At 36.3% G+C, this 15,142-nt stretch overlaps 1 protein-coding gene across 6 annotated transcripts in view; it reads left to right on the plus strand.

The window, feature by feature from the left end:
* plch1 (phospholipase C, eta 1) overlaps window positions 1-15,142 on the plus strand; it is an 87,796-nt gene that overhangs the window by 42,508 nt on the left and 30,146 nt on the right. For all 6 annotated transcript variants that reach the window (XM_047391781.1, XM_047391782.1, XM_047391778.1 and 3 more), the window contains 6 exons: window positions 770-1,013; window positions 1,335-1,464; window positions 6,531-6,701; window positions 7,207-7,300; window positions 10,751-10,954; window positions 11,477-11,597. In XM_047391781.1, coding sequence (XP_047247737.1) covers window positions 770-1,013; window positions 1,335-1,464; window positions 6,531-6,701; window positions 7,207-7,300; window positions 10,751-10,954; window positions 11,477-11,597 — 964 coding nt within the window. The remainder of the gene's footprint in view (window positions 1-769; window positions 1,014-1,334; window positions 1,465-6,530; window positions 6,702-7,206; window positions 7,301-10,750; window positions 10,955-11,476; window positions 11,598-15,142) is intronic.

A 15,142-nucleotide genomic window follows, 5' to 3' on the forward strand; every position in this document is an offset into this window, starting at 1 on the left:
AATGGAGGGTTGAATGGGTTAAATTATACTACCGTAACATAACTGCCAAAATGTTCTAAGAGCACCTTCTGTCAGAACACTCAATTTATGAATCTGTCTACAGCTACTTTTCTCATAACATTTTGTTTGGCTCATTTAAATCTAATTCTACACATGTGATAGATGGAAGGGAAATTAAAGTACTGATATACAATCAAACTGCAGCTGCAGTCTCATTCATTTGGATCAGACATGAGGACAAAACAACAGTCACAGCTGAAGCTAAATGTGGTGACTAAACATGCAGTAGAAATGTTCAGCCAAAAAACAAAGATATTTGGCTTTTTAGGTTACTAAATCTAAGTTTTATAATGGTTTCACAACTCTGGGGCAAAAACGTGTCTCCAACAGAGAGATCGTTTTTGGTGGGTGAGGAGATGTTCTCGTCACCAGTTTACTTTCAACAGAGCTCCTCTCTTTCTGCATAGTTGATATTTGTAGCAGAAGTGCTCACACCATCGTTTTGGCCATATATGGTAGTACATTCTTGCTTAAGTTGGAGTGACTCAAAACGGTCTTTTGGTTTCAGAAAAGTGTGTTTAAAATGTGCTATATACCCAATAAAAAAATAATACAGGGGTTGATTGAGATTCATCATATTTCATACTTTCAAGTGGTTTTATGGTTCTGAACTATGATTATATATGCACTTTAACAATACTACATTTATCAGGGATTAAAGAACACGTTTTCATTGATTATTGATCTTTTCTGTCTTTTCTCACCATAGTCACCATAGATTCCCTTTACAAGGTGACTGAGGGTGGTCAGTCAGATATCTTCCAACGGCATGCAGATGGCAGCTTCAATCAGGCCTGTTGCTTTACGGTTTACCATGGAAACCACATGGAGTCCCTCGACCTGGTTACATCGAACGCAGAGGAGGCCAGAACCTGGATCACCGGCCTCGGCTACCTGATGGCCGGGATTAGTGATGAGGACTCGTTGGCCAAGCGACAACGCACGCATGACCAATATCCTTCTGACAAATCCCTGCAGTTCTTGTTTCTTGTCATGACCAATTTACAGAAAACGTTTTAGGTCAATATAATTTTGCAGACACGTACCTCTCTGCTCACTTGAAAACATGTCATCTTTTTGTCAAAACTGCTTCACCATGATGTGAATTATTCTTTCAGCTCAAACACAATTTAAACATATTGTGAGATTTCATAGAATTTATCTTTGTCTGAGTCTTTGTCTCAGTGGCTGTACTTCTGAAGTGAAGACATATTTGAATTGCTCTGACAGACTTCATGAAGTGTACACCGTTTTCCTTAATGTGATTGCTTGACGTGGATGAAGCAGACGTTTGAGGAAGCCGATAAAAATGGAGATGGCCTACTGAACATTGATGAAATCTACCAACTTCTTCACAAGCTGAATGTTAATTTGCCACGCAGGAAGATAAAGCAAATGTTTCAGGTAAGAAAATAAAACCCCTGATACATTTGCTACTTACTAAATTATATATACTGTACAAGCTCCAGATCTTGCAACTGAAAAAAATAACTACCAAAAACCAGACATTAATAGTTTTTTTTTATGTTTGGAGGCCAATGACCTGACATTTTTAGCAAACAATGCACAAACCATATATAGGGATTTGGGGGACACATTACCTTACTTAACACTGACTTCGCATCACTACTGCAATTTTTATTTCCACATGCACGTGTGTGATTCACAGAAATGTACCAGACATTATGCATTATTCATCACTTTAGAGAAAAATGAAGAAATGGAAGAAGATTTATTATTAAAATTTTAAGACACTAGTCTTAATGTAATGTCACGTAAGAGATAAAACAGGCTGTGTTTACTGTTGCCTAACTACTACCCACCAAGCAAGGCAAACGTTGAACATGTTTGGATTTTAAGAAGGATTGTAAATCAATTGTTTTCTGCATAATTTAACTGATCTTTTTGATTTGCAACTGGACTAATCAGTTTGTAGATTTTAAAAACTTTTTAGAATAAAAATTAACTTTACTCAGAGATCTTTTTTTTGCAAAGATCTAGCCCAGATAGCATAGCAAAGGCAGTCACAGTAAATCACATCACAGAGGAATTTGATTACTTAAAACAAAATGTGATTATCTCCAACACTTTCACACAGATTACATGGATTCCGGAGTTTTTACCAAACCTTTTAATTGATTTTGGGATGCAATATTTTCAGATTGAAAGTTACTCCAGGAGATAGATAGTTAAAATCCTAAAAACTTTCTTTTCCAATTCCGACTTTTGGTGAAATTCTCTTTAAAAATTCCATTGAACCAAGATTGTGACCTCCTTGTATAAAAAACTAATAAATAAGTGAGAATTAGGGCTGAAACAATTGCTCGGATTAATCGTGATCAATTGATTATTGAAATAATCGTCAACTAATTTAGTAATTGAACAACTGTTAACTGGAGTATACAGACTCTAAAAACATGCCAATTGCTGAAAGAACAACCCACTCAGAGCAGTAATTAAGCCAAAATTGTACAAAAAATAAATATATTTTGCATTTAACATGAAAAACCTTTTCTGTCTTTAAATATGCTCTATCCGAAACTCTACCTTTTGCTATCCGGTTATTAATCGGTTAATCAAAAAATAGTCAACAGATTGATCGATTAGCAAAATAATCTTTAGTTGTAGCCCTAGCAGGAATTAAAGTCAGTGTGACTTTTTATACTTAACCGCCAGTTTATTAGGAGCATTACTTGTTAACACAAATGGCAAATTAGCCAGTTACAAAGCAATGAATTTAGCCATGTGGACACGGCGAATACGTGCTGAAGTTCAAATCAAGCTTTAATGTGAGGAAGAAATGGGAATCAACTGATCTTGAATGTGGCATAGTTGTTGGTGGAAGACGGTCTGGTCAACAACTGCAGATCTGCTGGTATTTCTAAACAAAACCACTTCTCAGGTTTAGTCCGAAAAACATAAATTATCCAGTGAGTGGACAATGTGTGGATGAAAATGCCCCATTGATGTCAGAGGAAAATGGGTGAACCAGTTCAAGGTTATAGAAGGGCAAGAGTAGCTCAAATAACTGCTTGTTACAGCCAAGGTATTTGAAATGGCATTTTTGAACAGATATGTAGAACCTTGAAGCTACAGCAGCAGGTGAACACATAATGCCCATTTCTGTAAGCTAAAAACAGGAAAAAGAGCCTACAATTTGCACAGACTGACCAAAACCAGTCAATAACAGATTGGAAAAGTATAGTCAGATGAGTCTCAATTGCAGCTGCAACATCCATATAACAGAATGAGAATTACCAATTGTGTGATCTTAAAAGGTAAATGGGTATCAATAGAAAGTTGTGGATATTTGCTTTTCCCTAGACAGTTCTAATATGTTTTAGAAAGTTGATTTATTAATTTGTTTTGGTTTTCTCTGCATTGAAAATAAGTTGTGAATCCCAGAGCTGTTTCTATTCTCTCTCAAAACATGTTGAAAATATTCTAAAGCCTTTTTGGGTGTAAACGTGCCATCAACATAAAGTTAAAAACTGAATTTGGAAAGGTCTGTCTCAGAATAATGGACTTGGAGTTCAACCTTGTGGGATGCCCATAATGAATCTGCAATAAATTAGAGGTAGAACCATCTATCTGAACTAACTGGTTTCTATCTTTGAGATCATTTGCAAACCACCAAACCAGTTACTGAGACAAAAGAATGCCTGTAAGAGGATCAGTAAAGGTCAAGTGATCAAAAGCAACAAATGTATTAGAAAAATCAAAGAAAACAAAAAACGCAGCCCTCCTTGTCATTTAGAGCTTTTGCAATGTCATTTATGACTTTCATAATAGTAAAAGTGCAGTAATATTCACAAAAACCTGTCAACTAATTTGCAGAGAATGTATTTATTAGCAATTTATTTTTTTATAGAGTGTGTGGGAGAGAGTGTGTACTGGGTTCCTCTGGTAAACCGGAGCAGGTGTGACAGGAATGACAGATGGCTGCTCAGGTGAACTCTGTAAAGGTAGACGATGAGCATTCAGCTGATAAACCACATTCATTTCTAATTAAATGTATTTTTATTTAGCAATGGTAACACTGGAAAACTGAAAATACTTGCAAAACAATATTCTAAACATTGAACATCCCATTGAGTGCTGTTCAATTCATCATCCTAAGCTAAAAAGGCTTGGGGGAAATCTACCAAGACTTGGCCATCCACCTAAACAGACAGGCCAGAAAAGGAGCAGCCACGATGCCCATGGTAATTCTGGAGGAACTGCAGGGATCCATAACTCAGGTGGGAAACTATCATCAGGAAAACTAGTAGTCCTGTAATCCGCAATCTGTTCTTTATTGAAGAATGGCGAGAAGAAGGCCACGAAGAGGACACAGAAAACATATGCAAGAAGGTGCTCTGGTCAGATGAGACCAATATTAAGCATTTTGGCCTCCATGCAAAATCTGTTTTTCACAGAAAACTTTTGAACACAGAAAACATTGCATGTTACCCAAAAAACACCATGCCCTTAGTGAAACATGGGTATGACAGTATTACGCAGTGAGAATGATTTACTTCAGTAGAAACAGGGAAGCTAGTCAGATTGAATTTAATTCAGAGTTCAATACAGGGCAATCGTGGAAGACAAGCTGTTAGAGACTGTGAAAAACTTGAGACTAGGTCAGAGGTTCACCTTCCATATGAAAGACCTAAAAAGGGGAGGAAGACTTTCAATAGAAGCAAACCAATTTCATGCGTTACATTGACTTAGCCAAAAGACATGTAGCCATAATTACTGTAAACAGCAGTTCTATAAAGCTTTGAGTCATGGGGGGCTTAATACAAAATCCTGCCAATTTTTATTTTTAGTTGTGAAACATGCTGAAAACTATATATTGTTTTCCTTTTAACTTCTCAGTTTTGCATTACTTCATGTTGATCCATCACATAAAATCACAATACACTGCACTAAAGTTTGTTCTTATAGTGAAAGTGCATCAAATTGGAAAGATTTCATGGGTTTGAACACTTCTGCAAGCACTACTTGGCAAGTTAACATTTCATTATTCTAAAAAATCTAGAAAATTTGTTTCACAGGATCATTGTGTCTTTTAAAAGCCCACGGGTTTGTCTGAATCTTTACTATATATGTTACTTTTAACATTTGAGGCCATGATTAAAAATACCCAATGTCACCTCCCAAAGTCTCATAATTTCTGCTTCATTCATTCAGTTGACAGAATAAATATCGTATATCTTTCCATTATCCCAGTGTAAATAACACAATAAAAAAACCACACTTTTTCGATTATGACCAGCCTGATAAAGTTATCGCTTTATTTTCCCTTGTTTATGCTGTGACAGACATTGCCATTTTTACAGCCTGCACAGCCTAACATACCTGTTTATTTTCTGTCCACACATTCCAAATTCATAAGATTGATTTATCCTGCTGGCTGCTTTGTGCTTAGTTTGTGTGGGTGTGATCAAGTCCCTTGTTGCCCCAATAGAGTTATTATGGGAGCATGATGGAAGGGATACTTGGTATTATTAGATTTGATGTGGAATCGAGTGGACCAGTGAGATACAGTTAATATGAAATACTGAATAACAGTGAGCAGATGGAGCAAGGTGGCACAGTAAAATCTGCAAAGTTGGTTGATATTTAGCTAAATGTAGGCTTAGAAAAGGAAAAATGGTTTGTTGAGGGAATTTGTTCGGGTCAGAAGGCTGGTACATTTTGTCTGAGTGCTGGTGGCCTTTATGCAAATGTGAAAAGGAAAAAGAGGGAAAAAATGATTGGAGAATTCAGAGATATGGTTGGGCACATCTGTATACCAGGCTGTGTTTTTGTCAAAATGATTAATTTTAGCTCAATGATTACAGTAATCCATTGTTGTAGTTATGGTTTGACACAGAAAACAAAACAAAAATGAAAGAAAAAAGCTGACCAAAATACAAAAAAGAAATTTGAAAACATCACCCTTTCTATTAAGAGAAAATAAATATTTTTTGAAAGCTTAATGAAGTCTAATTTTATTGCTTAACTTAGTTTTCATCTTTTCTGTGTAGCCGTTATCTTTTCTATGATTATACTGTGTTTTCAGTTTAGTTGTTTCTTTGGTTTAGTTCTTGTGTTTTCTCTATTGTCGTGTTTTACACTTTAGGGCATCTTTGCCTGACTGTCAGACTGAATCAATTTCGTTTTTTACTTGACCAAATTATGGTGACGTTGACTTTATGTTTACTGTTTTCTCATGAGAAGGTAGATTGTCATGAGATTGTCAGATGAGTCAGATGATGACACAGAGATGCTCATCTGTGTCACACAATAAAACTATTGTGTTTGATGGAATTTTGATTTTAATGTCAAGGACTTAGTATGTTCTTAGCGGAGGAAAACAGTTTTTTATTTAAAGCCTTAAAAACAATATGAAGTGTTTCTCTCATTTCAAATAGCAATGTTGAATTTATATAACTAAAATATAACAACTGTCAATAGGAATACATGACGTCTCACCTTTTCAGGAGGCAGACACCGATGATCACCAGGGGACACTGACATATGAGGAGTTCTCCGTCTTCTACAAGATGATGTCTCTGAGACGGGACCTGTTCCTGCTTATGATGGCGTACAGTGACAGGAAGGACCATCTGACTGCAGAAGAGCTTACCAACTTCCTGCGCAATGAGCAGAAGGTGAGTAATTGCAATAAACTTGGTATATTTTCTTTTAATGTGAAAACATTTTTCCTTTAGTGAGGCACTATAGTTTGAAATATAACCACAGAAAAATTACTTAATTTATCTTTTTACGATTAAAATTCCTCTGTCGATCCGTCACAACTAAACTGACACCTCTTGTTGGGGCTCTTTTTGTTCTGACATACAATTCTCTATAATATGTAATTTTCTTGTATTTAATAGTACCCAACCAATAATAATCCACATACATTCTGTACGTATTCATTCTGTTAACTAATTTAACAATTCTATTCTTCATCTTTTTATAATTATAATAATAGTTATTATTATTATTATAAGAAGAAAAATAATTTACACTATTTCTACTAGACGTTTTACTTTATATTCAAATTATTTTTTTCAACACTCAAACATTCAAACTTCTGTCACTTGTATTTTACAAAATAACCATTTTTGACACTTCCTTTTGCATTTTTATGTCAATTTTCCTTTTGCATAGATGACCAACATGACTTCAGAGTATGTTGCCGAAATAACTGAAAAGTTCGAGGTGTCTGATGAAAACAAACAAAGAGGCATTTTGGGGATAGAAGGTAACGTTCTTGTTTCCTATCTTTTCAAAGTTTCTCGTTACCTTAAATCTGCTTTCAGTATATATTTTTGTGTCATCCTCCTGTGTTTGTCATGGCTTTACTGTATGAGGCTGTTTGTTACTCAGCAGTAAAATAAAACTAAATGCATGACGTTATGTTTATCTTCACCTATTTTAAATGGATACCATAGCAGAAACATATACAGAAAAACAAACTAGCCTTGCAAGTGAGCAAAAAATATAGGCTACAGCAAGACAAATTTTGTGCACGTTGAGTACTTCTTTTTAAAACTAAAAACAGGTCAGACATTTTGAACTGAGCGGTGCCCTTCAATAAGCCATATGCCAAATTAAGTTTATATTAGGCTTGAATCTTAAAGGTATCTTTCTTGTTATACAAATAGTTACAAAATAAAAACACAAAAAGATGAACCTGATGCAAAACAAAAGGCAAGATAAATCTGAATAACTTTTCTCAACATAACCATTTCACTTAGTGTGTGGTGGTGCCTGGCTGCACATTTAATGACATTTCTTAAACTCTCTTAGGCGTTTCCAAGCATGTAATTATTACACCATACATATTAACCAAAGGTTTAGTCAAAGAAAGAAGTAGAAAATTGTGCACAAGGAAGTGGGATAACTGCAGCCTTACGGGAATTGCAAAACAAAGCCCATTCAAGAGTTTCAAGGAGATTAACAAGGTTGAATTTAGGGTTTTAATTTGCTTTAAGCTAAACCCACCAAAATTAATACAAATAAACAATAATAAACATTTGTTGTCTGTAATGGCAATGTATCATATATACATTTCTCTGATTGAATTACTGAAATAAATTAACCTTTTATTTATATTATAAGTTGCACCTGAATATTTATGTACAAGACTTGATTACTGAAAAGCAGTATCAACACTATTTAAAATAATTGATTAAGTATATGTATACCCCAAAAAATCTCCTATGATGAAAATGGTGGGGAGATATTTATATTAAAACATATAAATTATTATAACCTAATTAAATAACTGAAGGGTGATGGCAAGGAGGAAAGAAAAGAGAGAAAATGTAATTGTACTGTGGAAATTGTCTGATTAAAATGAGGGTTGTGGAAAGTAGAAAATGAGACGGTGTTGGGGACAGATGAAAAGCGGAAAAGGACTAATCTTCGTCTCTGAAGCATGAAGGCCAACTACAAATATGTCTGCCTGACCAGACTATTATGTTCGATGCCCTCCCTGTGTCCCAGAGATGTCATCGTTTTCATATAAACTGAGCACTGATATTACAGCAGCAGTCACAAAAGTTAATATCAGTTGCTCTTTTTAACGTGATTGGAGAAATCCAATTTTATACATGTTTTATGTTCCATAAGGGTAATGTTCATATAAATAAACAGTCTCTTCATTTAAGTTAGATTTATTTTACCAGTTTTTTCTTTAAGTCATAATGTTTTCATGCCTCCCTTGTTTATGAAACACACAAATAGATTCATTGTGTGATGCATGACATGAAACATTTAGATGGTAGGCAGTTCAATATCTACCTTTATGTGAGCACAATAACATTATGACTTCAAGACATAAAGAGCAGTCATAAAACATCTTTTTTGGCTCTTAAGAAGCCACATTCTAATTGGTGTCAAAGTTGCATAAATCACAAAGTAAAATGATGAATCGATGGTGTTTTGCACTCAGATATTTTATTTATTTTTCTGTGAAACACTTTTTATTTGGTAGGGAAACCTTAAAATGAATTTTGAAGATCCTAACATTTGTTCTCAGAGTGACTGTTGTAGTCACTGACTGGTAAAATTGATATGGAGATCTTGCAAATGATTACATAGTTGACTAAAAACATACTTTTAGGGGTTCAGTGAGGGGACGGTGAAAGGGAGTTCAGAAGTCAACTTCAGCTTTCATTTGCACATTTCAAAAAAACTAAGTAAATCACAATTTATATGCTGGTGGGACCTGAGAGACCTCAAAGCGCTTTACATTACAATCAGTCATCCACCCATTCAAACACACATTAACACACTGACAGTGGTAGACTACATTGTAGACAGGCTGCCCTGCGGCCACTGTCCCATGTAGAGGAATGGGCATTTGCAGGACTTCAGGTATCTCACACAGTATCTTGGGGCTAGATACTACTGCACACCTTCAGGAGTCTCGAGGGTCAAAAGGGAGAGCCAACACATTGGCAGGTGGTGATAAAATTATGCCTGCAGTTTATATTAAGTGTATGGGAATATAAACTGCAGCTTGACTGGTCAGTTATTAGTTGTAACATTTTTCATTATCATATTATATTATATTATTTATTCATATTCTATACCGCTTATTCCATAGTGGGACATGGGGGAGCTGGTGCCTATCTCTAGGCAGTCTACGGGTGAGAGGCGGGGTACACCCTGGACAGGTCACTAATCCATTGCAGTGCAACACAGAGAACATGCAAACTCCATGCAGAAAGACCCCAGGGATTTGAACTCAGAACCTTCTTGCTACAAGGCAACAGTGCTACCAACCACACCATCGTGCAGCCCTATATTATATTGTATGTCAGTCAGTCAGTCATTTTCTACCGCTTATTCCATAGTGGGTCACAGGGAAGCTGGTGCCTATCTCCAGCAGTCTATGGGCAAGAGGCAGGGTACACCCTGGACAAGTCGCCAGTCCATTGCAGGGCAACACACAAACAACCATGCACACACTCATTCATACACCTGAGGGCAATTTAGAGTGACCAATTAACCTAACAGACATGTCTTTGGACTGTGGGAGGAAGCCGGAGTACCTGGTGAGAACCCACGCATGCACAGGGAGAACATGCAAACTCCATGCAGAAAGACCCCCGGTTGGGAATTGAACCCAGGACCTTCTTGCTGCAAGGCAACAGTGCTACCAACTGCGCCACTGTGCAGCCCATATATATTATATTATATTATATTATATTATTTTATATTATATTATTTTATATTATATTATATTATATTATTTTATATTATATTATATTATATTATATTATATTATACAAAATACAAAATACAGGTGAGGGACTGAGAATATAAAATCAGGTTTAAACAAATTATGTAATACATCTTTAAGTATTTTCTAGTTAGACACTTTGACCTGCTGCTAATGTTTGAAAATGAGTAATCAGGGTTTGTCATCCTGATGCAGCTCTTACCTGCAATGTGATGATGCTGCACTTGTTCGGTAAACACAGTGATACTGAAGGTTGTGGGAAAAGCATCTTGTGTGCATAAGTGTGTTTACCATATTTCATAGTGATCCCTACTTCTTCTAACTGTATTGTATAGCAAACACATTGGCAGTCAGACAATTACCATGTTAAACATGAGACGAGGGGAAATGCACAGACGGCACACAGGCTGGTGTTTTTCCAACTAATTTATCTTCTTTCATTTGTATTCCTTTGCCCAGGTTTTACAAGTTTTATGCGCAGTCCAACCTGTGACATTTTCAACCCTTTGCATCATGAAGTGAACCAGGACATGGAGCAGCCTCTGTGTAACTACTTCGTTGCCTCCTCTCATAACACATACCTGACCGGAGACCAGCTCCTCTCCCACTCCAAGACGGATATGTACGCCTGGGTGCTGCAATCTGGCTGCCGCTGTGTTGAAGGTGTGCTTACATCTGCATTAATCCTGTGGCTTTATGATATAACTAAAACACATTGGGAGGAAATTCTGTATTATGTTAACAATGGCAGGATTTCATGTGGGTGCTGCTCAGTCAGGATATCATTTCTTACATCTCACTTGTCATTCTGTTATGGCTCAGACAGAGCCGCACGATCATTTATGCTATTAGTAACACCCTGGGCTTTTCTTACTATGACTAATCGATATGTCTGTGGTGAAAACAGACTATTGTAATCAGTACTTTTACTTTGACTGCTCATTGTTACAACAAACTCTTTCTCATTTAAAACAAAAGGTTTTACTGATCACTACCACAAATCAATTTTAGATGTTCAGGATGTTCATTGCTATTGAAAGTCATGTCCAAATCCCCAGATGTGTTTTAAAATAAGGAAAAAGCTAAAACAACTGGTAAAACTCAGGATAAGACATTGAAATAAAAATAGGAATAAATAAACATTATTCATGCTCAAGACTAATTTTAAACATCTTTTTCCCACAGTTGATTGTTGGGATGGAGCTGATGGAGAGCCGATGGTGCAACATGGATACACCCTCACATCCAAAATAACATTCAAGTCTGTCATAGAGACCATCAACAAATATGCCTTCATAAATAACCAGTAAGTCAAAGATACATGTTACTACATGTGTGTGATTGGATGTAACTCTATTGTTTTGTATTTATATGTGTTAAGCTTTAAACTCTAAGGTAATGTTTGCTTAACTTTTTGTAAGTTTTTCACATCAATATAAATTTTCAAATTACGTGTTTCCTCTTCAGCATAAACTGTATATTCCAATTCTGAATTCAATTTCTTAGTTAATACCGTCTTCATCTATCAACTTGGGGAAGTTAAAGCTTATTCCTAAATGTCTGAACAGTTTTTAAAACAGACAGTATATGCAGCTTAATATTTTATGAGGTGCAACTAAATAAATTTCAATATCATTGAAAAGATAATTTATACCAATAATTACCAGAAAATGAACCTTGTATTTTGTGTCGATTCATTACACACAGAGTAATTTATTTCAAGTGGTTAATTTATGTTAATGGTGATGTTTTTAGCTTATAGCTCAGATAATTTGAATATGACATATGACCAACTAAAAAAGATTGGAAATATCATGTTATGCCCTACACAATAATGGGGAAGGCCTTGACATCTGTGTAGTGACAACTTCTACAAGGAGGGTTAACCATAAACAATCCTTTCTAAGCAAGTTGGCTGTCACACTGTGCTGTTTCTAGGCATGTCTAAGACAGGTGGAAGGAAAAGTGTGATGGAAAACATTGCACAAGTAACAAGGATATTTAGGACAAAAGGTGAAAGTAAGTTTTGAATTTCATTTGGAAATGAAACCCCCAGAGTCTGGAGCAAAAGTGAGAAGGCACACAATCCAAGTTTTATGAGGTCCATTGTGATGTTCCCACAGTCTGTAATAATTTGTGGAGCCACGTCATCTGCTGGTGTTGGTCCACCATGTTTTAAGTCCCCAGTCAGCAAAGGAAATTTTGGAGCACTTCATGCTTTCCTCTGCTGACAAGCTTTATGAAGATGCTGATTTCATTTTCATGCAAGTATCAATGTGTTTTATCGACCCGCAAACTCACCTGACCTAAAGAGCAAAATAAGAGACACTGGACCTAACAATGCAGATGTGCTTCAGGGTAGTATTAAAGCAACCTGGGCTTCCTTAACACCTAAGCAGTGCCACAGGCGGATCGCCTCCATGCCACGCAGGAATGATGCAGTAATTCATTTAAAAAGATCCCCCAACGCAGTATATACTCAGTATATGTATACTTTTCAGGTGGCCAAAAGTTTTGGATTAAAAAAATTGTTTTTGTTAGTCTTATGTAATATAATGTTTTTCAGGAAAATTACACGTTGGCTTTTTTTTTTTTTTTAGCTGTATCTGTCGGTCTGTCTATCTTGCCAATTAAAAACCCAAAATAAATCCAAAGTTAAAAGTCTGAAAAGACCCTTAAAGATACGATGCCAAAAAACACAAAAGCAGTCTTAAAATGGAGTTCGCCCCATGACCATCTTTAGCATTTCAAGTATCTTCTTGTATCTTTTCATATCCTTGGCCAGGAAAAAAATAACATGAGAAAAAGAAACACTACCTCTAAAGGATGAGAAATGACATTTGTAGGCACATATATAACACTTAACATAAAGTCTATTGTGTGGAAAATTTGTATGAAAATTTGAATGCAAACATTAGCTGAGACCAGAGCAACAAATGTTTAAAAGTGTAGTACTTAAATAAAAAGTGTTGTACTTCTAATCGGCTTTGCCAACAGGTGTAATAACACCATCTTACAAAGGGTGATTGTTTCAAGACTGATTGTTTCATAAATTGAGATGGGAAGGGGTCACCCTCTGTGAAAGTCAGCATTTATATTTGTAAACAACCATATGCCACACTTCTATCTGGCACTATTGACTGATTTTATGGCAGTGCGCTCATTTATACAAGACATTTAACAAAAAATGAAATTATATAAATAAATAAAAATATAAAAGGTAGAAAAACATGTATTTTTTTTCAGGATCAGTGATTCTGGGAATAATTAGCACCTATAACTGAACCATCTGCTGAGCAGTGCTTCGTGGAGCCACTGATTGTCTCTGCGGGGCCCAACGGTACCTAAACAAAGTTGTGATTGATGCAGTTTCATGCTGACATATTGGCCCATTTTTACTGCTCACAGCTTCTAATCTTGGCTGTGGCTGAGTTATAAAGAGGTTTGTTTTATTTAAATATAGGCACTGTTGGACTAAAATCAATTTAATTAAACCAATTGTGCTGCCACATGTAGTAAACTGTTGGAAATTAAAAACTAGATTTAAGTCATTTATCCTAATTTAAATTGTTCAACTTAATTTCATGTGTAAATATAGTTTCATACTTCAGAATAACTTTTTATCTTTTGTTGATAGTTACATAAGACATTTAGCAACTTATCTTTGCCCCAAAAAAGAAGAATCATGAATAAATATTTCCATTTCTGAAGTGTTTCAACAATCCAGATATAATGCGTTAATTAATTATATTATATTTTTCCTTAGGCAATCAGTTTTCTTTATTTCTTGTCTGAACTGCAATCTAAATTGCTGTCTTCTTGCTGCAGTTTTAAGTGTATTAGTCTATTGATCTATTTATTTAGTCTTACATGTTGGACTATCTCTTTTGTCAACTTAACAAAATACAGTTTTTGACTATTTATATGCACTTTCTACAAAGCTACGTACACGGAAAGATTCATAATGCATGCAAAAATCAAAACTTACGTGACAGGAGAAAATGTCGGAACTACAGGGGTTGGACAATGAAACTGAAACACCTGTCATTTTAGTGTGGGAGGTTTCATGGCTAAATTGGACCAGCCTGGTAGCCAGTCTTCATTGATTGCACATTGCACCAGTAAGAGCAGAGTGTGAAGGTTCAATTAGCAGGGTAAGAGCACAGTTTTGCTCAAAATATTGAAATGCACATAACATTATGGGTGACATACCAGAGATCAAAAGAGGACAAATTGTTGGTGCACGTCTTGCTGGTACATCTGTGACCAAGACAGCAAGTCATTGTGATGTATCAAGAGCCACGGTATCCAGGGTAATGTCAGCATACCACCAAGAAGGACGAACCACATCCAACAGGATTAACTGTGGACGCTAGAGGAAGCTGTCTAAAAGGGATGTTCGGGTGCTAACCCGGATTGTATCCAAAAAACATAAAACCACGGCTACCCAAATCACGGCAGAATTAAATGTGCACCTCAACTCTCCTGTTTCCACCAGAACTGTCTGTTGGGAGCTCCACAGGGTCAATATACACGGCCGGGCTGCTATAGCCAAACCTTTGGTCACTCATGCCAATGCCAAACGTCGGTTTTAATGGTGCAAGGAGCGCAAATCTTGGGCTGTGGACAATGTGAAACATGTATTGTTCTCTGATGAGTACACCTTTACTGTTTTTCCCACATCCGGGAGAGTTACGGTGTGGAGAAGCCCCAAAGAAGCGTACCACCCAGACTGTTGCATGCCCAGAGTGAAGCATGGTGGTGGATCAGTGATGGTTTGGGCCACCATATGATGGCATTCGTTTGGCCCAATACTTGTGCTAGATGGGCGCGTCACTGCCAAGGACTACT

This window comes from Girardinichthys multiradiatus, chromosome 18 (genome assembly GCF_021462225.1).
Source record: "Girardinichthys multiradiatus isolate DD_20200921_A chromosome 18, DD_fGirMul_XY1, whole genome shotgun sequence".
NCBI classification, from domain to species: Eukaryota; Metazoa; Chordata; class Actinopteri; order Cyprinodontiformes; family Goodeidae; genus Girardinichthys; species Girardinichthys multiradiatus.